Below are 26,899 nucleotides of genomic sequence, written 5' to 3' on the forward strand. Positions count from 1 at the left end.
CACAACAGAATACAAAGACAAGATGTACTGGGTAGCAAACAAAACTGGATGAATTAAAATGCTGTGCCCAATAATAATAATGTAATAATAATAATCATTAACCATTCTTATATAGCGCATAACACATACAAATCAAACACGTCCCTAAAGCGCTCTTGAGAAAAACACAACAGAATACAAAGACAAGATGTACTGGGTAACAAACAAAATGGATGAATTAAATGTTAAATAAGTAGGCCTATGTAGGCCTATCCAAGTTGATGTCTACACAACTACATGTACATACACAGCACCAGCGTGAAATGAGATCAAAGCAAGCTGCATACATCACTTACTAGAGCATTACGAGTTCATGGCAAGAAAAGAAAAAAAAAAACGGTAGAGGATGCAAAATGACCATAAATGGATTGGTATAGTGACCCAATTCCTCAGGCGTCATCACCTAAATAAATCCTGTTTAGGCCATTTTTGGCAGTCGGCTTAGATGACAAACCATGTGCGTGGTAATGTAATGCAGACTCTATTTTATGAAGTGACACACACATAATGGTTTTCGGTAGCACCATGTGTAAATCTCTTTTGAGTCATGTCACAAGGGTACTTGAAGACAAACTGGATGGGTGCAACACAAAACTTCTGCGGAAATGCTTGTTCACTCACTGGAGTCAACACATGACAAACACAGAACTGTATGTCAAAGAACCAAAACTATCCACCAAAATACAACACCATCGTCTGAGACTAGCAGGGCATTTATACAGAAACACCAAAGAACCTGTCTCTCAGCTTATCACCTGGTCACCGAAACATGGAAGGAGACACAGGAGAAGACAAAGGCTCAGCTATACAGATGTAGTTGCTACAATATAGGGGACATCAGGGTGCTTCCAGCTGCTCTTTCCAACCTAATGAGAGATAGACAGGGATGGGCAACCCTCAACATGATTCCGACCTCGGTCGACTACAGAGAGAGAGACACACATCATGTTTTCGGTAGCACCATGTGTAAATCTCTTTTGAGTCATGTTTAGTTGATTCTAAACAGAACCAACTATGGCGCTTCCATGACAAAAAGTCAAACTCGACAATGTTGGTTTCTTATGTCAGATCATTTCTGGGTAGATGGACGGGTTTATTTTTCGTTTCAAAGTTTCACTGACTGCCCCTTTTTGTCCTGTTGTTATGGCAAAACCACTTATCTCTGTAGAGTAGGACCCTACTTGCTTTTCTCAAAATAATGTTTTATGAGATTTTCCGAGTTGGGTTGTTTTGCCATGGAAGGCCTGAGGAGCAAAGGAAGGTCAAACAAAACATTAACCGAACTATGTTAAGAATCCAACCTGACCTATCGCAATATAGGCAACTGCAAAGCTGGACAGAAACATTTGGAGTGCTATCACAAATGTCTAGTGGACACCATTAAAATGGAAACCCATGGTCACTCTGTTTTGTAAACAAACAGCATTCTCCTATAACAGTGGTCCCCGGGCCAAATGCCAGTTGTCACTTCTGAGGACCAGTCAAAATTCTGTCCTAGTGCAGGCCTGCTACTTCACGGAGGCAACAAAGGCGATTGCCTCCATGCCCCCTGGTCATTGCCTTGGTGCCCTTGAAATGCTACAGTAGAAATTTACAATTTCCTCATAGGAAATGATTTCCTCCTTTACCAAGAAGAACATGCCTTGGTGCCCTTGCCCTTTCAAAAACGAAGCATACACAGGCCTGCTAGAGGTCTGGCTGGCTCCTTCATGTGCTTCCAAAAGCTAAATGTACATGTACACCACTGCCTGCACTGGTTCCAAACTGAGCTACATGTACCATGCAAAATTAGTGTTGAAACAAGACCAGTGAAAAGGCTGGCGGACTATTGAAGTGACAAGCTTACTGGTCCCATCACCGCTACCAGTTCAGCTTTCTCCTGAAGCATGCAGAGTAATGTGTACTGCTGATGCTCAAAAAGTCCACACCTCTCACAAAAGAGATTTACAACTGGTTGTACCCGCAAGTTTAATATTCATTTATAGTTTCTTCTCATTTATCCACACAATGCAAAGCTTCAAGCAATACTAATTGGTCACTGAAAAAGTTAAGGGCAACCCTGATGGCTCTTTCCTTTCTGTTTATATCTTTGATGACACCAAATAAGACATATCTGAAGTATGCTTCATTCGCATATAACCATTCCCACCCAAGGACCATCTCACAGCTATAATAATTACCAAAGACACTCTCAAGCTGATTTCCAATTTCAAACCTCTTGGAGCAAGTACACAAGTGCAAATAAAAAACTCGCCAAAAACTCTTTCAATAGCAGGTAGAGTCTACGCCTAATTTAATATTCATGGCGGGATTACAAGCTTCTAGATCTAATCTTAGATGCAGTGCGCCTGTACTCAAGATAGATCTTGTGATCCTGTTAGCATGGGTGGGCAATCTTGTTATGGAATTACTCCAGGAGAGCGACGCCAAATGATATTTCCATACATATGCAATCAACATTCTAAATAGTTCCAGCGTGTCATCATGCCATCTCTCTCTCTCTACTCTTGCAGAGTTCCTGAAGCTGATGGGAAATGCATCTGGCAGGCTCAACTGACAAACCATTTCACACTTTTAAACTTCCTTCTGCAAATATTTAGTGAAGGACAGTCCCTTTATCGATTCAAGCTCTTGGCTTCATCTGCGATTTCAAACAATATTTTTAATGAGAGGTTTGGCATCTTTAAAGGCAGTGGACACTATTGGTAATTACTCAAAATAATTATTAGCATAAAACCTAACTTGGTAACGAATAAAGGGGAGAGCTTGGTAGTATAAAACATTGTGATAAACGGCTCCCTCTGAAGTGGAGTAGTTTTCGAGAAAGAAGTAATTTTCCACGAATTTGATTTCGAGACCTCAAGTTTAGAATTTGAGGTCTCGAAATCAAGCATCTGAAAGCACACAACTTCATGTGAAAAGGATGTTTTTTTCTTTCATAGTTATCTCGCAACTCCGACGACCAATCAAGCTCAAATTTTCACAGGTTTGTTATTTTATGCATATGTTGAAGTACACCAAGTGAGAAGACTTGTCTTTGACAGTTACCAATAGTGTCCACTGCCTTTAAAAAAAAACATGCTGAGCACAACAATTGCATAAATTCAATGGTGAACTTCGAACTTCCCCTTGTTTTGAGATCAACTTACTGATGTTTTAACACGTATGCTAACAGTGGTTTGAAAGGATTTTACAAAAGGGTTTTTAGGTACAAAAGTTATCTGGCATTCGTTTTCATTTCAAAAGGTACATTACGCTGTGCTTGTTTTCAACCACTTTTGTAGCTTTGCTTTCTTTTGAAAAGACAGTTCAGTTGAGAAAACTTGGGTGCAAAAATTTCCTTGTAACAAACATTCACATCATACGCAACCATTTGAATACATTGTTTAACAATGTTTTCAAATTTGTGTTGATCTCTCTGTTTCCACCCTCAAAGCTTCAATTTGATAAATCAAACAAAACAACTTTGAGGAGCTTTCAGTTACCTCAAAAGCAACATTTAAGCCAGCCGCTTATTTGCTGAAAATGACAAAGAAAACCTGTATATAGGATTTGAGGCAGTGCATGATGAGATATCAATGTATGTTTGGTTTGCGGTAACACCATGTGTGTATCTACTTGCCAGGTAGATTTTGTTCTTAGAGAACTGTCTTGCTTTATTCTACCGCGGAGTAGATAATTGGAGGTTCGGGAGACTTCTCAGTTCTGAAAAGAACTGTCCTGCTTTTTAACTATTACCCTAGCGTTGGTATAGAAAATAGACTGGACTACTACTTAGCTTATAGGGTCGTAATTAACTGTACTGCCGCGGAGTCAGTTCTGAAATGGTCTCAACGTTTCGACTAGCTTGCTCTAGTCATCGTCAGGAGACAAAAAAGAAAACCTGCATACACATCGTACACTACGGATCCCTTAAAAAAAGAAAATCCATTATCTATCCCTTGACTGTGGATCACATACATGCAAGAGCATCATAATGTGCGCATGTACTTTAAGATGCATGCAGAAATGGCTGCAAACTGTACCGGCATCTTGAAGAAGCACTTAAAGAAACAGGAGGGCCTGAGGGGCTAAACAATGGCTGAGAGATCAAAGACATATCCTGGTGCCAGGAAGGTCAGCGAAGACCTCAGGTACAACAACTTGACTCGTGATGCAGATATGATAGTCGAGACAAGAGAGGGCACATCCTGCCGCATAATCAAGCAAAGCAGGCGGAGAGTACACATGTGTTTGACAGTTTTTCTCTTTCACGATTCAACCATTCCTCAATGATGCAACGGACATGTCCCTTTTTGGTGTTTTTAAAAACCAGGGCCCAATTTCTTAAAGCTGCTTAAGCACAAAAGGTAGCTACATGTACATGTAAGCACAAAATTATGCTTACCAAATTATGGTTAACAGCCAAAATGCCATTTCTCATGTTCAATCTGTGACTGGTACCCTGCTAATATTTGTTAAGCCGAAACTTTTTGAGTAGTTTTGTCAGCTTTTAAAAGCAGCTCTAAAGTTGACCTGCTTTTAAGCACAAAACGAAGCTGAAGCACAACATAACTATGCCTTATAGAAGAGTTTGCAGTAACACCATGTAATAACTATCTCTAAATGAGTTGGGGTGGTTCTGAAAAGAACCGTTGGATTAACTTGACGTTTCGATCAGTATGCTCTGATCAACTTCTGGAGAATGCATTCTCCAGAAGACGATCCAGAAGACGATCAGAGCATACTGATCGAAACGTCGAGTTAATCCAACGGTTCATTTCAGAACCACCCCAAATCATTTAGAGATAGTTATTACATGGTGTTACCGCAAACTCTTCTATATCTTATTTCCACCGTGCATAGTTTCAAATCCTACATGACTATGCTTTGCAAGAACAGGGTTACCGGCCAAAATACCATGTCACATGTACAATTTTTGATTGGTATCCTGCAACGGATATGTGCACAGGAATATTCCTCACGTAAGAGGCACTTCTTAAACTATGAGGAAAATGTGAATTTGTATTGTTGCTAAGGGCACCACAGTAAAAGCACAGAGCACCACGGCAATTGCTGTGGGCACCCTTAGTAATAATTGGCAGGCATGTTTTTGTGTTTTTAAAAGTACTGTGGTTTACATTACTGGGATCATTTATAGTGAAAAGGAACTGCAGCGATGGCGCCAGACAGCATTGCATCGTTTGTTCCATAAATCCAGAGACTAATATCCAATGAGGCACTGCACTAAGTGGACCATTACAACTTTGCGATACTTTCATCTCCAGGCTCCGTTTGATGTTGGAAATACCGCGCAAAATGTACACTGCATGCTCCAAAAAATTATGACAGAGTCTAAGCCAGAGTCCAAGCCGAACAATTAACAGTGCCAGACTTTTAAGCTCTGAAGTTTCCGATTTCAGCGGAGTTTTGGTTGGAGTCCCGGTCATCACACTTGTGTCCTTGAGCAAGATACTTTATCTTTGATTTTAAAAAGCCCTACTCTTTATGAATTTAATCTTTGTTATTGTAAATACAAATAAATATAAAAATGAATGGATTTCAGATTAAAATTTGAGAATCTCACCCCTGCCATTGGGAGCAGGAGACAGCAGTAAAACCTTTCTAATGCTGAAATACATTTGTAACACCAACATGTAAATGATTGGTTATTCAACACCGTTATCAGTCACGCTTATTATATTACAGGATTCTGACTACAATCATTCCCACTCAGTATCAACTCTGCCGCCAATTAACATAAAATATGGAACAACCGAAGAATATTTGCAGTCTCAAATAAAAAAAGAGTCCCACTTCAAAGTGCAGCTTTGATCAGTCCAATTTCTTGGCTAGCAATAATAGAAATCCATGTTTGGTTAACCCAAATGACCTCCACATGAAAAATAGGCAGTGACTTTGCCATGAAATGCAGAAGTGATTTGTACGTACAAGTCATCATGACATAGGGCTTATTTCATAGAACTGCTTTTAAAGCTCAAAAGTAGCCAAGCACAATAACATTTTGCTTACTTGGACAAGGTTACCAGCCAAAATACCATACCATGCTTGTATCATCTGCGAGTGGCCTGCTCATCCTTACTTGGCAGACATTTCTAAAGCAATATTATTTGCTTTAAGCAGCTCAATTTAAAGGGCAATTTCAACCACACTGTAGCCTAATTTTATGGTGACTACAGCGCTGCCTTGGGTTGTTTAGCTAGGATTTTGTAAAAAGGGTGTCAAATTTGTTGGAAATAATGTGATAAAAACTGGGTGTCCAATCTGTTCGCTTACACGTACAACACATTTACATGTTAATGACAGATAAAACAGAGTGTCCAAAAGACACCCAGACACCCCTCTGGCTGGCACTAAGGAGCTGCCTGCATTTGCGTCTTGCAATCTGGAAAATTTTGTACAACAATCAGGAAGATATTTTAGAATTATATTCAACATAAAAGGAAACAAGTTTCCACAATACAGGTTTATAGGGGTCATCCTGCAGAATCAGGGAGAGTTGGCAACTCTGTCGCTAACAGATAAGCGAAACAGCAACCACATTTTCTCAAACCTTTTCTCAGCGATTTAGAATTATAAATTATCTTGGTTATAATTTGCTAGACAACCGTGCCTGAGTTATTCCAGTGATTCAATCAACTTTATTGTTATCAATAACTGCTCAAGACTGTTACATTATGAGAGAATTCTTCGCACAGTGTCAGTGCAGTTTTATAGATCGATCCTCGACAAGACATCCAAGACAAGACTACCCCCCCCCCCTTCCTAACGGCACCCTACAACTTGGTTCTGGGTAGCTAGGTCAATTGATTATTCAAAGCAGAATCCTCGGGGTGAATCGTAACGAATCCCACAAACCTAGACGGCTCGGGCTGCTGAGAGATGAAACGCATCGAGGCCACGACAAAATAAACTGTGCTTTACCGACCTGAAGTAACCGTATTTTTGTGTTTGAGTTTGATTTATTTATTTATTTATTATTATTTTTTGTGAACAACTTTTACGGTTAGCCAAAGAATTGGAGCTAAAGAACTGGAGCCAAAGAATAAGGAACTAAAGCATAAGAGCCAAGAAAATTGGAGCCAAAAATAAACTGTGCGTTACCGACCCAAAGTAACCGCACAATCGATTTCTTTGTGAAAAACTTTGATTGGAGCCAAAACAGGAGAGCCAAAGAATGGAAGCCAGAGGATAGGAGCCAACGAATTGGAGCAATTGTTTCCAGAGAAAACAAACTACTGATAACAAATAAGAAAATGACCTTGACTCTAATGGGTCTGTATATCTTTGGTAATGACTCTAAAAAACTAAGAGCAATAAAAACTTACTTGGTAAGAAACAAGCAGCTCTGGATAGTATAATGCATTTTGAGGAAAATAAAAACTGGTATGGGCTAGTAAACACTTCTAAACTTGCTCTGCATGCGACTAAAAACTGTGCAAAAAGACTATCCAAGTCTCACACTTCGTGTATCACAACTTATATATCAAAATAACAAACCTGTGAAAATTTAGGCTCAATCGGTCATCGGAGTCGGGAGAAAATAACAGGAAAATAACAGGAAAACCCACTCTTGTTTTCGCGCGTTTCGCCGTGTCATGACATGTGTTTAAAATAAATCCGTAATTCTCGCTATTGAGAATTGATATTGTTTTACTGTTTTCTCAAAAAGTAAAGCATTTCATGGACTAATATTTCAAGAGAAGTCGTTCACCATTACCTTATGTAAAACCTGTAAATTATTTGTAAATCTGTGAACTTTTTTTTTTTTTTTCTGTACTGAAAGTGTATAATGGCTTTAACTATTTGTGATCGCTAATACACCAGAAAGAAACATGTGTAAGTTTCATCCAACACATGCATGTTTAATTATAGGCTACTAAAACTTCCTAAAGGGAAGTAAAATGCACAGATTACTCTCTCCACTCCTCCCTTACGATACTCAATGAAAAGGTCTGAGATGCCAAATTTCAAATTCAAAAAGAGTAATTTGCCCTTCGACAAGAAAAGTAGCACAAGGCCTCATATGCATGTGGTAGGGAAAAATGTAGCATCACACCCAAGTGACAGAAACCTCCATTGACTACACAGTACTATAAAAACATCCACAGCACATTCTACAACATCCAACCCTAACAAAATAGCATTTTTATTATGACAAAGGCTCGGGGTCAAGATTAAGGTCACCAACAAACACCTATAGTAGAAGAGTATAACTTAAAAGAGTATCGCTCTCTCGGCGGAGCAGCGATAGAGAAGTGATCCAATGTGTTCAGCAGTCTGGTGGCATGTATGCCCCGATCCACCCTAGACCAATAAAAAAAATTGAAAGGGCAGATTTCATTAAACCCATCCTGCGTTTAATAACAAATTTCAGCCGTGTGTCCTTTTTGATGGAACAGGCTATCGGCTAGTCTCGGGGGCCTCTCAGATTGCAGACGATGTGGAGTTTAGATGATATGCTACCCTGTGCGGGAATGTTAGAGTGTGGTGGTGGTGGGGGGGGGGGGGGGGGAGTTCGTGGGTAATCCACACGCTCCTACTCTCACCTTTGCAGGATATCTACAAGGCTTTAGTCTTACACCCTGACACTGAATAGGGGTTGGTGCTTATGACTCTATAGACTCTTGGGATGGTATTTATTTTAATGCGATATCAACCACCCTCTCAACTAACTCAATCAACTATGTCCGTCATAGACAGCCAGACGCATGAAAAATATGCCTCGTCTAGCCGTAAACAATCTTACATCAGCCGGCCTTCCTTTCCTTTGCAAAAACTTTTATGGGAGCCAAAGGAGAATGGGAGAATAGAAGACAAGGAGTGGGAACCAAATGTCTTATTTTCCGCAAAAACTCATTTAGCTAGATCACATCACAAGAAACTAAATTGTTTGAATCAAAATGTCTTGACATGTTTGAGTGATGGTTCGAGTGCAATTCAGAGGAGCTGAACTGTGACAGGTGACGATAATAATCAAATATAACAAGTCGTAAAAATTCCACATACTCCATCCCGCAAGATCCACAGTGCGATACGGGTTATTGAGGATAAGTAATTGCTCCTCCTCTATTGGACATCCGATAGAGAAAGCCTTTGTTGTTTCAGTTTGAGTTAATGTGATCCACTACATATCCCTGTGAATCGTAAGATGTAGTAACTACATGGGCCCATGAAACGTCAGGTGTGTATACTAAAGCTAGAATATTGGATGTGTCAGCTTTGCATTCGTCAAGACGCGGTTGTAGGAACTTTTTTTTTTTTAAGACGGACCGGTAAGACTCGAGGTAATTATGAGAGCTGCGTCTACGGTTTGCGATTGACTGACATGAATAAACACTAACTCCCGCCTGGATCATCATTGAAAATTAAATCTCGATCAAGCGCTTTCAATTTTATGTATGAAATCGTAAAGTGCATGGATTTTTTATAGATAGTGAGTCGATATCCACATATCTCCAACTAGGGTTGGGGCGTGTAACTGGTTAACAATTTTATGTAGCTGTTTCCAACTTGCTGTAATGGTTACAGTCTGGGTATACTATTGGTAATTCTAAAAGACCAGTAATCTCACTTGGTGTGTCTCAACATATGCATAAAATAACAAACCTGTTGAAATTTGAGCTCAATTAGTCATCGAAGTTGCGAGATATGAAAGAAAAAACATCCTAGTTACACAAAGTTGTGTGCTTTCAGATGCTTGATTTTGAGACCTCAAAGTCTAAACTTGAGGTCTCGAAATCAAATTCGTGGAAAATTACTTCTTTCTCGAAAACTATGTCACTTCAGAGGGAGCTGTTTCTCACAATGTTGTATACTATCAACCTCTCCCCATTATTCGTCACCAAGTAAGGTTTTATGCTAATAATTATTTTGAGTAATTACCAATAGTGTCCACTGCCTTTAAAGCAATCGAACGGTTCCCAAAACCAAAGGTACACTTTGCCTTTAACTACAGAAAAACTACATTGCATTTCAAAAGAGCATGCCATCAGTCCCAATGCACTATACAATGCATACCGTATGCAGACACCTTCATGTATTTCTTTCTTCTTCAACTTGCAAACTGAGTACCGTACGACTGCATGCTGCATTTTCTGTTTCATGAAAAGTCAATTTTCCATATGAGCAACTCTCCGATTCCGTTTGGGTGACTTGGAAGTCCGTTTGGCTTTACGTTTCAGCTTGTTATTGAATGGCAGTGCGTGTTCGGCTGAAGGCTTCCGATAGGCGTGACGCCATTAGAAATCGCAACTGCCAGATTATTAAGCATTATATTACCATGGGGTGAAAAGACGCTTAAAGCCATTGGACCCTTTCGGTACAGAAAAAATAAAAAAAGTTCACAGATTTACAAATAATTTACAGGGTTTACAGAAGGTAATGGTGAAAGACTTCTCTTGAAATATTAGTCCATGAAATGCTTTACTTTTTGAGAAAGCGGTAAAACAATATAAATTCTCGTTAACGAGAATTACGGATTTGTTATAAACACATGTCATGACACGGCGAAACGCGCGAAAACAGGAGTGGGTTTTCCCGTTATTTTCTCCCGACTCCGATGTCCGATTGAGCCTAAATTTCCACAGGATTGTTATTTTATATATAAGTTGTGATACACGAAGTGTGGGACTTGGACAATACTGTTTACCGAAAGTGTATAATGGCTTTAACACAAACGATGTGGTTTAAAAAGATTTACAACAAATTTCAATAGTAAAGTTTTAGAATGAATGTATTTATACAACTAAATAATTCACCTTTTATGTTCGATTTGCAACTACCAAACACTACCAAGGCATAAAAAAGAAACTTGAGACAAACCAGGGCGTTTTAAAAATGTTGCAACGAAATTTCAATTGAAAATTTTTGAATGAATGTATACAATTAAGTTATTTATGTACAATTTACAACTGCCAACCTATTATGTTACCAAGAGGTAAAAAAGAAACTTAACACAGTCATCAGTTTAAAAATGTTGCAACAAAAATGTCTGGTTTTTAGGCCTCGTACAATGAACTAAAGGTATTTACCTTTTGCTGAGTTCCCTTGATGGGAAGATCTTCTCAACAAACAAACAAACATACAGTCAATGAAATTGATATTAACAAACATGGGGTGGCTGTTGTGTTAACATTCCCCAGCAATTCCCCATGGTTTTTATCTCCTGTGAATGTGTATCGCGCTGTGTGAAAGTGTAAACTGCATTTTACCATGGGGTATTTGCGATAAATTGAAAACAGTTTTCTCCACAGAAAAATTGAAAGCAGTGACAGGTATAAACAAATAAACTGATGAAGTAGAAAATGTTCAAAGTCCTTTCAAAGAATATTATTTTTCTTTTTTTACCCATACACCAATGTGTGTTAGCACTGTATACTCAGTACTTTTCCCCGAGTCCGGTGAGAAAATATCACAGGTATGTTACTCGGGTGGGATTCGAACCCATGACCCTTGCAATTCTAGAGCAGTGTCTTACCAACTAGACTACCAAGGTTGCCCGGTAGCTAGAGGCAGTTCGAATCCTATGTTTTGGCAGTGGGTACCGCAACGATATAAGAGATATGTCCAAATAAGAGATGTCTCCTTTCAAAGAGACAAAATCAATCTTCCTTTACATATCAGTTTAAGTATAGCATTTTTTCAAATCTATACTTGTAAATGATATTCCTACAGCTACACGTATAGTGTTTGCCAGAGACACCCCGTTTCAAATTTAGACACCCTATTTTATTTGTCCTTAACCTGTTATTTTAAGTGAACAATTTTGACACCCAGTTTATAAATTTCCAGCAAATTTGGACACGCTTTTACCGAATCCTGGCAAAAATCTTGGGTCCTTTATAATGTATTTAAAAATGCAGCATTCTTTGGACACTCTGTTTTAAATTTTGACCCAATTTTATCTGTCATTTACATGTAAATGCATTGTAAAATTTAGGAGAACCATTTGGACACCTTGGGTTTAAACTTCCAGCAAATTTTGACACCCTTTTACCAAATCTTGGCTAAAATCCTGGGTCCTTTGAAGTCTATTAATAATGCAGCGTTCCTGGATTCTACATGAAAAGGTCAGTAGAGGTGCTGTTTATGAGACCATGAAAATCTACCTAGATATTAGTCTACACTAAACCATTAAGACTTTCTTGTCACATTAGCAGCGGAGCACGCAGGGTTTAAAGGCACTGGACACTATTGGTAATTACTCAAAAATAGTTGTTAGCATAAAAACTTACTTGGTAACGTGCAAAGGAGAGCTGCTGATAGTATAAAAACATTGTGAGAAACGGCTCCCTCTGAAGTAACATAGTTTTTGAGAAGGAGGTAATTTCTCACTCAATTAATAAAAGACTTCAGGCCTGAAACTTTTTATTATGCATCATCTGAAAGCACACAAATTTGTGCAACAAGGTTTTTTTTTTCTCTGATTATTCTCATTGCAACTTTGATGACCAAGTACGTCCAAATTTTCAAATTCTATTTTTATGCATATGTTGGGATACACCAAATGAGAATACTGGTCTTTGACAATTACCAAAGGTGTCCAGGGGTGGATTTCACAAAGAGTTAGGACTAGTCTTATCTCGAGTTGGGAACAGTTACTCGTCCTAACTTAGGACTATCCATGCACTTTGTATATCTCCTAGGACTAGTCCTAAGTTAGGACTAGTCCTAACTCTTTGTGAAATCGACCCTAGTGCCTTTAAGACCTCCTTATCACATAAGCATCCGAGCATGAAGGGATTAACTCACCGAATAGGGGGAGGGGGTTGATTTATTTTGAGGGATCTTTTCAAGAGTACCCTTCAGAGCAAAGGTTATCAACCATGAAAACATCCTAAGGCAAAGGTTGAGTTTTATTTCCGAGTAAAGATAAAGTTGCATTGGGTTGTCACTGAAAAGGGGAAATGTAGGGTCATTTGTTGCCACTGAACAGACAAAAGAAAAAAGTCGAAGGGTCTTTGGTTGTCACTGAAAAAAAAAAAAATTATGGGGCGTTGGTTGGCACTGAAGAGCACTGAAAAATCAAAAGATAGGGTCATTGTTGTCATTGATAATGTCACCCTAAACTGCATAAAAGTTAGACATATCACAAGCTTGAAAAAACATGAGAGGGGACCAGCCGTCGATTTCACCAAACTCTTCCTAACTTAGGATTAAGACGAGTTCAAATCCGTATCCAAATACGCAGGACGCATTGAACCCATCCTAAGTTAGGACAGGTATACTCCTCCTAACTTGAGTTAGGATTAATCCTAGAGTTTCGTGAAATCGGCTGCAATAGCTCTACAACTTGATGCATCTTTTGACAGTGTAATCTGCGGGAACCAATTTAAAATATCAAACAATTAGGACTGCTTATAAAATCAAACATATTTTGATACTTCAAAGTCACACTTCCATGGGGTTATGATCGAGAAAGGCATTCTAGGCAAAAACAGAAATGGCGCGGCGAGATGTACACTACTGGGAACGAGGTTGGTCAGTTATAAATCGGTGCACATTTACTTTTCCAATCTTCCAGGGGATTGACCGAGCAAGGCTTTCTTGGATAGAAAACAAGTGGCGCTGCGAGATCATACACCACTGGGAATGAGGTTGGTTAGTTATGAGATATTTGGTGTGCATTTTCATTTTCTATCTTCCAGGGGGTTGACCGAGCGAGGCTTTCTGAGTATTAAATCAAATGGCGCAGAGTTTAAAAAAATTCTGAGTATTAAATCAAATGGCGCGTTGAGATCGTACACCACTGGGAACGAGGTTGATCAGTTATGAAATCATCGGTGCGCATTTGTGTATTTTAAATCAATCGTACCAATTCAAATGCAGCATTAATGCAAGAATCAATATCAATCAAGAGGAGTTTCTTGACAAATGACTGACAGAAAATCCTTGGAGTAAATTGCAGAGAGCAAGGACCTTTGGTTTATTGTGCTGCTTTTAATAGCACAATGGCCTTGACTTGGCAAAGATCATCTGCCGTCGATGACAGCATGTTACCCCAGCTGACAGGTAATAAGACGGATTTCCTTTATCACAGACTTTCACTTTTGTGCGACTTCATGCAGCAGAGCTGCCAACATCTTGCAATAAGGGAGGTTTTGCACAACTATCAGGGAGATATTTAGAACCGCATTCAAACAGAATATGGACAAAGTTTCCATAAGCAAAGAGAGTTTTGAATTTGGTTGTCAGAACATAGAAAGATTGGTTTATTTTCAGGGAACCTTTTGCGGGATCTCATTGCCACAGAGCTACAAACATCTTGCAATCTTGCAGGGAGGTTTTGCACATCTCTCAGGAAGATATACAGAACTACATTCAACAGAAAGTTTCCATTAAATCAGGGAGAGTATCAACTTTGTTCGGAAAGATTGGTTTATTTTCAAGCATTCTCAGGGCGAGCTCCCATTACGATCTATTTTATTTACTCAAAATGTGTAATCCTACATACACACCCATACTTTTATCAGGAGAGGGCATTTTCAGTCAAGAAATATGATTTACTTTGGGATGTACCAAGGCAACACAAATCGGTAAAATACATTTTATTTGGTGCGAAACACGATTTTGTGTTTTATAAACAGTTTAGAAAAAACTTCAAAAAGCTGGAAATTTTAGGTTCAAAACGCCCCCAAAAATGGGCACTGCAAGAGTGAATACATTCAAATTTAAATTTGAGGGGTGCAAAATAATCCAAACCATATTACATGTACTTATCATTGCATTTTCAAACATACCGGAGTGTGAGTGTGTGTGTTTAATTTTGAATCACAACTCGCTCATGACTATCTTCTTACTGCTCTCAAGTGCGTTCAAGAAGAACAAATATATGTAACTACAAAACCATCATCATTTCTTCATTTCTAACGATTTTGCGTCATTCTTGTCGAGTGAGTGCAAACAACACATCATGTCTCGATGTACGCAAATGTGACGACACCATATAATTTACCCTTATCTGGAGGAGGGGTAACGATTATATGCCGTGTACAGTGATTGCCAAACCAAGTTCCAATCAGCGGAAACCTGCCCTTCCCACCTCCCTGTTGACATAACCAACTCATTGCGCTTGTTTGCCGACCGTCCTTTAATATGAAATTGCCCCCTTCTCACTCTGTCTCCCTGAAAAACTGATAAGAAAACTGACAATCAAAACGTCTTAAGATGGGAATAACAATATTCTTCCTGTTTTGGGTGAAGGAGTCGTTCCATGACAAGAATGCCCATAACCACTGATATGCCAAGTAGCTGGGTGACTGGCCTAAGCAGCATCTCAGCGCATGGAGAAAGAATGCTCCATGGTCAGAGGGGGTTTGTTATCAATGCTGCTGGGGAAGGCATGGCAGTGCTGACTTGGAAGAATGCAGTATTAACGCTGACGAGCCCTGGGCAACAATCGCTGCGTCGGAGTAAAGATGGCTGTTATTTCTAGCTTTATACACAGTGGAAGGAAATTGTGGGCAGCAATGAGACAAACAGAGAGAGAGACTCCGTGGCCAGATGCTAGATTACTATTACCTCCTGCATAATGCTGTTGCTCTTTCAATCCGTATACATGCAAAAAAAGCAATTTAGCAAGTGCAGTGCTGGCCACATGAAGAAAACAACGCGCACTCAGTGACATTTAGGCTGCGCTACTGTATACATGCACTCCACATACACGCATAACGCAATGTCCCCAGTGTACAATTAAGGTCACGGTACATTACTTTCAGAAAAACATACATTGTGTACACATGGCTGAAGTTGACTTGCACACAAGGTGCCAATACAAATTGTCATTTTAAATTATGCATCACGTGCATTATAATAAAACTTGATTAGTAGGCCTTGAAATATGAGGGGGGGAAATCCACAGGACCACGAGGCTTGTAGGTTCAAGACCAATAAATAAGGAGAACAAAATTGCTGACACAGTTTAAGATGCCCCTAACTGATTTTATTCAGTCAAGCACCAAGACAAACAGTACACCAAGATAAGCACCAAGCAAAGAGGAACTTGATCTCAGTGCTTACACACATCGGTGTAAGGTAAAACCAAAATTAATATTTTTCATCCCCGGTGCAAACTTATTATATTGTTGCAATACCTGCTGCATAAACCATAGGTTTGAACTGCCTCTAGCTACCGGGTGGTTGGTGGTCTGGTTGGTAAGACACTGCTCTAGAATTGTAAAGGTCATGGGTTCAATCCCACCCCAGTAATATGGACAAGTACACATATCGATGGAAGGGTAAAAACGAAAATCAAACAATCTCGTCTTTTCTTTCACATGTAAATTACTTTGTTTCTTAACATATAATTTAAAAGTATTTATCAGACCAAAAGTCATCAATTGGATGAAACAATGATCATGTGGTAAGAGCACTTAAAGAGCATCCACATGGTATACAGTCAACCCTCCTACTGTCCGACCCTTCAATATCATCCGTAGTGAATCTAAATGGTAGGTAAGCAATGCCTGCCTGCAATACGATATCATAATGAAGATTTCTAACTTTGTTTTCACAGTTTGGGAATCATACTATGTATACTGTGAATTTAAATTAAACTGAAAGACAACATAAACAAAATTATGAATGAATCATTTAAAATAAATTCCGTACTGAAAAACTTGATACAAGAAACTTTATTAAAAAAAACAGGCAATTTAATTTGGAGGAGAGTTGTGACTGCAAAGAACCTTAACTGAGACTCTCGAGGGATGAATTTGATTGAGAACTAATTGTGTGGATCTTCCTCCGAGGCACTAAGGCGTCACATCTCCATCTTGAAGTGTTTAAGGAGTACACGCACGTTGTATCATCTTAAAGTATTTCATTATCGAGAACCCTCGCGTACCCAAGATGTGTAGGTTGGGCCGGCCTGATTGGCCCCCTATAATTCACTTACAGCACATTGATTATTACTTCCATCATGCTACGATGCAAAAGCAACGTTTAATGAAATGAAAGGAGAGGGGGGGCCTGGCAAGCAAACGGGTAAAGATAACAGCGGAGCGAAGTTTCTCAGCGTCTTGTAATGAGGGCAATGACATGCGTACACACAACCAGCCTCGTCACTCTGTGAAAATGTGCTTCAACTATAGAGACACAATTATGCAGTTTTTTTAAAGTACATGAATGCTCCACACTCATACATTGTGGAAAGGAAAGTGCATTGACTGAGACTATCACTGTCAGAAATAGCACTGTCGGAAATAGCACTGTCGACCTACATATAAACAATCTCCAGGCCAGATATAAAATCTCCTTTTGTTGAGAGAGAGAGAGAAGTGGGCTTGAGTCCGAATAGAGCTTTCTATTGAGAACATACCGTTAAAGGAACACGTTCCCTTCGATCGGACGAGTTGATCTATAAAAAGCGTTTGTAAACGTGTTTTTTTAAATCAATATGGTTGGAAAGATGTTTTAAAAGTAGAATACAATGATCCACACAAGTTTGCCTCGAAATTGCGTGGTTTTCCTTTTACTGCGCGAACTAACACGGTCGGCCATTTATGGGAGTCAAAAATTTGACTCCCATAAATGGCGGACCGTGTTAGTGACGAGGTAAAAGGAAAACCGTGCAATTTCGAGGCATGTTTGTGTGGATCATTGTATTCTACTTTTACAACATCTTTCTACCCATATGCATTTTATAAAAACGCCGATCCAAGGCAACGTGTTCCTATTGGTTTGTCACACACCAGTCTTCTCACTTGATGTATCTCAACATAATGGATAAAATAACAAACCTGTGAAAATTTGAGCTCAATTGGTTGTTGAAGTTGCGAGATAACTATGAAAGAAAAAACACCCTTGTCACACGAAGTTGTGTGCTTTCAGATGCTTATTTTCGAGACCTCAAAATCTAATTCTGAGGTCTCTAAGTCAAATTCGTGGAAAATTACTTCTTTCTCTTAAACTACGTTACTTTAGAGGGAGCCATTTCTCACAATGTTTTATACTATCAACGGCTCTCCATTGCTCGTTACCAAGTTCGTTTTTATGCCAACAATTATTTTGAGTAATTACCAATAGTGTCCACTACCTTTAAGGGGCTTGACTCCAAGAGCTTTGTATGGAGAACACACCGTTAAATATAAATCAAGCAGGAATTTGGTTTACGCTAACATTCCTCCCCTGTGTGAGGGAAGAAGCGTCCCTGATGCTCTCTAGAAAGAAAAAAAACGTTACACGCCTGACGGGGCACTCGGAACATGTCTTCCATATGTGCAAATGAAGGTCTATGTAAGATGTGTCAATTTCACTATCCAGACAGTTTACCATTGACAGCTAACTCCTACCATGTGTACATGAAATTACCAAAGAGAGGACTCGCTGCGTGAAATTATTATTATGCAGTGAGGAAAGTACATTGAGTAATGTACGAGCCAATATTTAATTCTTTCATTGCCTATTTTCTTTTAGCGTTTTGAACCTAGAATGCCCAACTTCTTAAAGGTAATTTTTAATTGTGTATTTATAAACCTTTTTTTAAAAGTCGCTAAAAAATTGCTGATTTGTTTTGCAGTGAACATTCCAAAGTCATTAGGTTTGTTTTGACCTGGTTAATTAAATAGATAACTGGAACAGGAAGACAGAAAGTTTATCTAGAAAACTAAAGGAATAAATTATTCCAGTGCACAAATTCCCTTGTAGGCTATAGCAGAGCAAAATTATATTTAAAATGTACAAGTTGCTATTAAAAAAATACCATTTGCTAATCAATATTGGCATTCAGTGTGCACCAAATACACAGATATAAATACATGTCACATGCAAGTTCAGTCAAAATAAACATTTATGCTATTCCTGGGCAAAATCGTTTTCTAACACTCATCAATTCAAACACACATCAAAGATCTACAGATTTATAAATAAATAAAAAAATAAAATAAAAAAATAAGAACACAGCTTCTAAACTTTTGAAACTAATTTGAAGGGGATGCAATTAGATTCCGCAAACGCAAACGTTGTTGTTGTTTTGGCAACCACAACAGGAAAAATCTCCACAAACAATCACAGGAAACAATATGGGCGGGTTTTGCCACAAGTGTATTTTGAGCCAGTCTCTGAAGGTACATGTAACACAATGCAAACAGAAATAATAGGAAAAACTGGTGATGTGTGTTTGTGTTGTGGCATACTTTGAACCATTTCCACAGAATGTGTAATACATTACGATACAAAGTATTACATTGTTATACAATGTTACACAGTACAATAATACAAAGTCATACAAAGTAGTACACTGGAAAGTGGGTCAGGGGGGTAACATGACACTAGGGGCAATTTATCTGCTCCAACTTCAAACTCAAGGATCTAAAATGCCAATTACAAGCGCTCTGTTTTTATTTAAGAAAGAATTTTTGTGATTTGGGTTAAAGGAACACGTTGCCTTGGATCGGACGAGTTGGTCAAAACAAAAGCGATTGTAACCGTTTTTCATAAAATGCATATGGTTGGAAAGATGTTTCAAAAGTAGAATACAATGATCCACACAAGTTTGCCTCCAAATTGCGTGGTTTTCCTTCAACTGTGCGAACTAACATGGTCGGCCATTTATGGGAGTCAAAATTTTGACCCCCATAAATGGCCGACGTGTTAGTCGACGAGGTAAAAGGAAAACCACCCAATTTCGAGGCATTTTTGTGTGGATCATTGTATTCTACTTTTACAACATCTTTCTACCCATATTCATTTTATAAAAAACGGTTTCAAACGCTTTTCAAAGACCAACTCGACCGATCCAAGGCAACGTGTTCCTTTAAAAGGGTTCTGAACTCAAGAGATGAGGCAAGCTTTATAGGAGATTGTCTGGGCAATTTGTTTCAAGAGGGAGAGCAGGGCCCAATTTCATGGCTCTGCTTGTCGCTGAATTCTGCGCTTACAATCACCATCTCTGCTTACTGTGCAAGCGCAGCATTTCTGCGCTAGTTGTGTAAGCAAAGAATGCCTAGTAACATGGAATGAAGCGAAGAATAGTACTATGGAGTACGCACGCACTAGGCAAAAGTAACCTGTGACGTAAGCGCGGAATTCGCCGCTTCAGTAAGCACAGATTCTTTGCTTACGATAAGCCACGTCATAAAACAAGGGCCCAATTTCATAAAGTCTGTCAGCACAAAAACTTGCTTAACACTGACAAAATAGTGCTCAGCAGAAACTGGTTACCAGCCAAAGGTCCATAAAGTTTACATCGTTGTGACTGGGGGCACCCCACCAATTTTTTGATTAGCAAAGACATTTGTCACGCAGTACTTTCTGATTGACAGCTTTATGAAATTGGGCCCAGCAGGACTTAGTGTTAGAGTTGTGCTTTTTTTTGTACGAACCTTCTGTGCTGAGCCCAGGGCTGGATGTGAACTTGGCCACGTCGACGATCTTAACAGCGAATTGCTGGTTGGTCTCTCTGTGGATGCATCGTCGTACTTCACTGAACGGCCCTCTGAAACAAAAGAACAAACAAACAAAAAAAGACAATTAGGTATTAAAAATAAAATACATTACAAAGAAAGAATAAAATCTTGTAAACAAATTTCTGATCCACAGTCAACTTTTTTTAGTTACTTTTTTTAGTTTTTTTTTAAGCCCTGAAGTCAGGTACCTTCCTCATATTGCTACAGTAAAATCTGTTTTGAAAAATTTAACCTGAAAACTTTTTTTAAAACTCCAGACCTGACACACTGTTCTGTTGAGGGAAAGGACAATCGTTTCCTTTAACAAAGGGGCACCAATATGTAAGAACCTAAATTTGAATTTCTACAGGACAATTCCAAGGGGCACCAATGCAAGGACCCAGAGGTGCACCAAGGCAAGGACCAAGGGGCACCAAGGCAATGACAGGTCTTGAAGGGGCACAGCAGTTTTCCTCTGGTAAGGGCACTTCTATTCAAGGAAAATGTAAATTTGTATTGGAACCTTGAAAATGGCACTGCAGCAAAGCACAGGGCACCACGGCAATCGCTGGATGCGTGCTGTGGGTTATTTCAAGGCCTGCAATGATCAAGAGGCACCAAGGCAAAGACTAAAAGGGCACAAAGGCAATGAACAAGGCGGCATTTAACCTCTGTTGCCTCCATACGTATCAAGCCTGGTTCTCATTTGATTCCCATCGGATATGAAACAGCACAGATGAATTAATCCATGCAAAGCATCATCTGCTACACTTAATGGAACTGAATTGACACATTATCATACATGTCAAGTCATGTCATTGATTTTATTGCTGATAAATGCATGACAGCCATAATTTATGCCATTAACAGACACTGACAGCTCTCTGCATAGTAATTATGCATCTCCACATGTACATGTACCATGTACTGCAGGAAAGCTGAAAGCTACGTTCCGCTTGTTGTACTCTTAACAATTTTTGCAAATACTCAACAGTAACCTAGTTTTATTGTCAGCCAAAGTCACTGACGAAGAGAAAGCGATTGTGGAATGTTAAACCCTTAACAGGAATTTATGAATGGTCTGTGAAGCGACTGTCCATCAAACATTGCCACTCTACAAAGGACAAGTTTAAAAACTATTAAAAAACTGTTAGCTGTCTGATGTTTCGACGCATAGCACTTGCAGAGTCTGAGTCGAAACGTTAGGCAGTTTTAAAACCATTTGGGGCATTTATACACCTGCATACATGTACATACCCCGTATGTGTGTTTGTACATGTACATGTAGGTCCCTTTTTGTTGAAACACTTTTAAAGCTAAAGGCCTTGCCGTCCTAAATTACATTTTCCCTACAAATTTGAGCCTCATACTATACCATCAAATTTGAGCCCTATATTATACCATAAGCTCCTTTTGATTGGTAATTTTTTCAAGCTTAAGACTCTGCAGCCTCGTGGATTTTCACTCCAAGTTGGAGTTCTGCCTGACTTGAAGCACAGTACACTCAGTTCCCAAAAATAGACTAGTTTTTGTAGCCAGTTATTTAGAGTTGTAGTACACTCCTACTGCTCAGTTTACAAGTATGTACTCAAGGGTTTTTTTCTGTCTTAGAACCCCAATCTTATACAACTGCACTCACACTTGTAATTATGGAAAATCGGTCAACTGCAACAGTGCAGTCAATATTTATGCATCTTCAATTTATCATCTTTGACATGAATAAAGTATGAGAGAATGGTCACGCAAATTGCCTTATAAAAAAAAAAAAAAAAAAAGTAAGTATAAATGACTTATTGTACAAACTCTAGTCAGTTTCTATGGCCGTGTCCGAATTAGCGGCTACAGCTACGGCTACGCCTAGATTTTCGCGTCACCATGCGTTGAGGTATAGAGCGTTCTTAGCAGCACACTTAGCAACAGTCGTAGCCACAGCTGTAGCCGCCAATTCGGACACGGCCTATTTCTCAGAACGTAGTGTACAGTACACAATGAGAACAGTATCATACAAATTGCCTCGTCCAAATATAAAACAAGGAATATAAATTACTTTTTGTAGGAACTCTGCAGTCAATCAATGTACCTTCTATTTTTCATCTTTGACTGCAATAAAGTAGTGTACACAACAAGGCATGTAAGCTTCGTTTTTCAAAGGGCAAAGGCACCAAGGCATTTTCTCCTTGGTTAAAGGGTATAATTTATGTACTTTTTCCTAACAAAAAACACAATGTCCACAGATTTAAATTAAACTTACACAGTTTGAAGATTGTGATAGTAGAAAGTTTCCCTTGAAATTTTACTAACTGAGGTGCTGTAGTTTTTGAGAAATGAGTAAAAGTAATAATTTTCGTCTCAGTTTTAGCATGTAAAAACGTATTAACCAGTTGTGCTATGGTTTTGGTATAATATCATAACTGGTTAAGGGGATTTTACATGCTAAAATAATTTTGGTCTCATGAGACCAAAATTATTTTGTGACTTGTTTTACTAATTTCTCAAAAACTACACAACCTTAGATAGTAATATTTGAAGGGAAGCTTTCCACTATCATTATCTTCAAAAGTTTAATGTAAATCTGTGGACATTTTGAAAAAGTACCCAAATCCTTTAAAGAGGGGACCCAATGAGGACATTTTAACTTCTACTGTAGCATTTCGAGAACACCAAGGCAATGACCAGTGGGCATGGAGGCAATCGCCTTTGCTGCCTACGTGAGGTATAAAGCCTGCACAATAAGAACAGGGTCACACTAATTGCCTCATCCAGAAAAAATAAAATGGTAATATAAATGACTTATTGTACATATACGTAGGAAGTCATTAATTATATGTTGGATGGCAGACACCCATCAGTCTGTGAAATAAGCGATCAAGCGTGTCAACTTTGCCCATCGACTTGAGTCATTGGAATAATTGCCGCTCACAAAACGGAACAAAATTCTTCTTAGTCATGCATCTTGAATATGCATCGGGCTTCAAAAGACAAACGCTTTTAAGTGGAAGATGCTATTTGTAGAATTTACCAGACCTACATGTATGCCTGACCAGTTTTATTCTGTTTAACCATAGGCACGACGCTCTGAAACCTTATAATGCAGGACTGTCACTCCCCATAATATGCAAAGCCTATTTTAACGTGCAAATTACAGGCCGAATTGCACACTGATACTTGCAAATGAGGCCGATACACACAAACTCTTTTTATTTCCTTTTTTTACACTTCAGATCAGATTCACACAAAAAAATCAAGATAAAACCAATACAGAATGCCACAGATTGCACAACACAGTTTTTAAAACCAATAAAAAAACATCCCAAACACCTTGTTTCATTCGCGGGATTCGCCATCTAACACCTACAATTTGGGTACTATACATGAATCGCCCTCCAGTTTTGAAAAAACCTGGGGACAACCCAACAATCAGCCTGAAGTACACTCTCACGCAAAAATAGTTTCAAAGATAGATAACTAACTACTGGTAAAGCATTTACTTGTGTACTGGTTAATATTCAACCCAGTCACTAGAGTTTCAAGTACAAACCCCAGCTAGTATAATTCTACACTACACGTTTTTTTTTCGGTCATCTGATCTGGCCCCTGGACTGCCAAGCGGTTTCCCAGGGTAATTCTAGCTCCACCAGGATGCTGTGATTGAAGGAAAGACCCCATACTGCGCCGTAGTCAGACCCTACACTATACCCAGCCAGTATTAACCTGTCATTCACCAGTAATTGCTGTCATATTTACTTATTATTGAAGGCTCCGTTTAGGCCCTGTATTAAGTGACCTAGTGTGTATTACATTTCACTTGCGATTTGAACCATGTACATGTATGGCAGACGTTTATAGAACAATCATCAACGATCACACGCGTCGATAGGTCCTTGCTCTATGCATTAAGCCTGATACTTCCAAAGGCAACGAAAGCGATCGCCGCCATGCCCCCCTGATCATTGCCTTGGTGCCTTTGAAATACTAAAGTAAAAATTTCCTCAAAGGGTGCCCTTTACCAAGGAGAAAATGCCTTGGTGCCCTTGCCCTTTCAAAAACGAAGCACACAAGCCTGGAGTAACTGGGAGAACAATCATCAACGATCACACGCGTTTACCTCCTTGCCCTATGTACATCCATCTAGTAAATTTTAGCATTTGTTTTTTAAACTCCCCACATCACATTTTTACTGCGATTTGAACCATGTATGTCAGAAGTTTATAGAACATTCCTCAACGATCACACGCGTTGTTAGGTCTTTGCTCTATGAACACAGCTATAAATTTGGGCCTGAACTGTTGTCTTTCAAAATCCCGCATTACATGTCTTTTGCGATTTGAAGCATGTACTGCATACATTTATAGAACAATCTATAACATTCACACACATTTTATAGGTCATTGCTCCTTATCTGCAGCCATCGTAAATCTTGTCCTTTGTCTTTCAAAAAAATAAAGGCATGGGACACTACTACAAGTATGATTGGCATTTACTCAAAATAACTGAATAGCAGAAAAACTTACTTGGTAACGAGCAACATCTCTCCATTGCTCGTTACCAAGTAAATTTTTATGCTATCATTATTTTGAGTAATTACCAATTGTGTTCAGTGTCTTTAACTCCACTCGTGACTTTACATTTCAACAGGAGTGATTTGGGACGACCAATGCAGAGCCATTAAACACACCTTTGCTATCTGACGACAGCAAACTACATGATAGTGAGGTGCTATGGGACTCGCATCTGAACATGTACCACGGTCTAAGTAGCTTTTAAAGAGTTAAAGTAATGGATTGGCTTCATCATAAATAAATTATAAAAATTATTTATAAGCTTTAGTCTGAAAGGTCACTGATTATAAAGTGCATGCAAGTGTGACTCTTGTAATAAAGGAGTGAAATGGCGTTCAAATTGACTGTTGTGTTGTTGTTTTTTATTTTGTTTTTGGGTCGAAGACAACTCAGGTACATTATAAAGGTCTTCGTCACAAAACAAAACAATACCAAGCAAGGGCTGCCAGAGGGCGCTAGCCATTAAATTTAAAGAAAAGGATAGGTAATTTAAAAAAAATAACGGTACATGTAAGGGGTTCACATCGCACTTGTCCCACACCGCGAACAATCCTCCTGAGGATTTTGTCCATCTACAAAACCGTCAAAGTTGATGAAATACAGCAGTGAATGATCTCCTCGCATAGCAGACCAAAATGCTATTAAGCAAAATGTGTGTTACTTTTCAAAAATCATCCTTTGCTACACACAATATTACCATTCTGTGTGCACAAAATTTGTTCAGTCAAAATATTTTGCTATTGCAAAAGGTGCTGGATGAAATTGTTCACTGTACAGTATAGCATTTTAAAAGAACCCACAAATCCTTGTAGCTTTTTAAAATTCAGCTGCCACAATCAAAATAACACCAAAGCGAACAGGCACAAATCCTTGACTACAAATTAACACCTTTTTGTCAATGAAAAGGTGTCTACTGCCAATAATGATTCCCAAGCGTTGTAAACCTTCCCTTTAAAAAGGAGTCAATGGAGTATTTATACAGACACAACACACAGGTGGGCTATCAAATAGCTCTCTCATTATTCATCGCGGACATCACAGTGTCACATGAACCAGGGGGTACCTGATGTCATTGTCTTCAAGCAGACTGTGAGGAAATTCAAATATTCCGGCTCTCCCGACCAGTAATTCAAACCGGTTTGGGCATTGTATGTAGATTAATGCATTGTTAGGAAGTAGAGACCCTGCTGTTTTTGCCATGTAATAGTCAGGATTTAGGTTGATTCAATGGCATGATCTTACTACAAAACAGACTGGTAAGACATTGTCTAGTTACATGAAAAAACCGCTGTGGGTTAGTGAACATCTTGCCAAGTTGCCCTGTGGCATGGCCACATGAAAAACTTGATGTGGGCTATTAGCATGATTAGCCTGAAGCCATGTCTGGGTGTCCATCTGGGTGTCTATTGGACACCATAATTTTAAATTTGGACACCCTGTTTTAGCTGTAGTGTCATGAACTTTCCTCATGAATGCCAACAAATAAAAATCCTGAAAAGGACAAACCTTTTAAAGCCTCGCATTAAACAACCTCACATTATAAATAGCTCACAAATAAAATGTACCCATGTGACAGAGAGGAGATTCTAAAAGTCTATTAAAATAGAAAGAATACCAATTGCTGAATTAATCTTTGAAAATTTTATTTTATGAAAGCCCTAAAAATTTGTAAATACATGTAGTCGGAGATTGTTTCACACCCGACTCTTGGAGTCTCCAATTACACCTATTTCAACCCTATGAGTTTAATAATATCAAGTTACCAAACTCATCAACAGTAGGTGTAGAGCTGTAACTGACAGGCAAAAGTAAAAAACATCATTTGATTTAAACAAAAATATATTTTAACACCTTCTTGAAATTATGTGTCTCTTCTGATGGTTTACATGTAGTACTAGAAGATATAAATATGTA

The 26,899-nt window shown here is 38.8% G+C and overlaps 1 protein-coding gene across 1 annotated transcript in view; it reads right to left on the reverse strand.

Annotated features, from left to right (window-relative positions):
* LOC139944779 (peripheral plasma membrane protein CASK-like) overlaps positions 1-26,899 on the reverse strand; it is a 135,137-nt gene that overhangs the window by 95,573 nt on the left and 12,665 nt on the right. The window contains 1 exon segment of the mRNA XM_071941886.1: positions 20,364-20,476. Within this exon segment, the coding sequence (XP_071797987.1) occupies positions 20,364-20,476 (113 nt within the window).

The sequence above is a fragment of the Asterias amurensis genome, chromosome 12 (assembly GCF_032118995.1).
Source record: "Asterias amurensis chromosome 12, ASM3211899v1".
Classification (NCBI taxonomy): domain Eukaryota; kingdom Metazoa; phylum Echinodermata; class Asteroidea; order Forcipulatida; family Asteriidae; genus Asterias; species Asterias amurensis.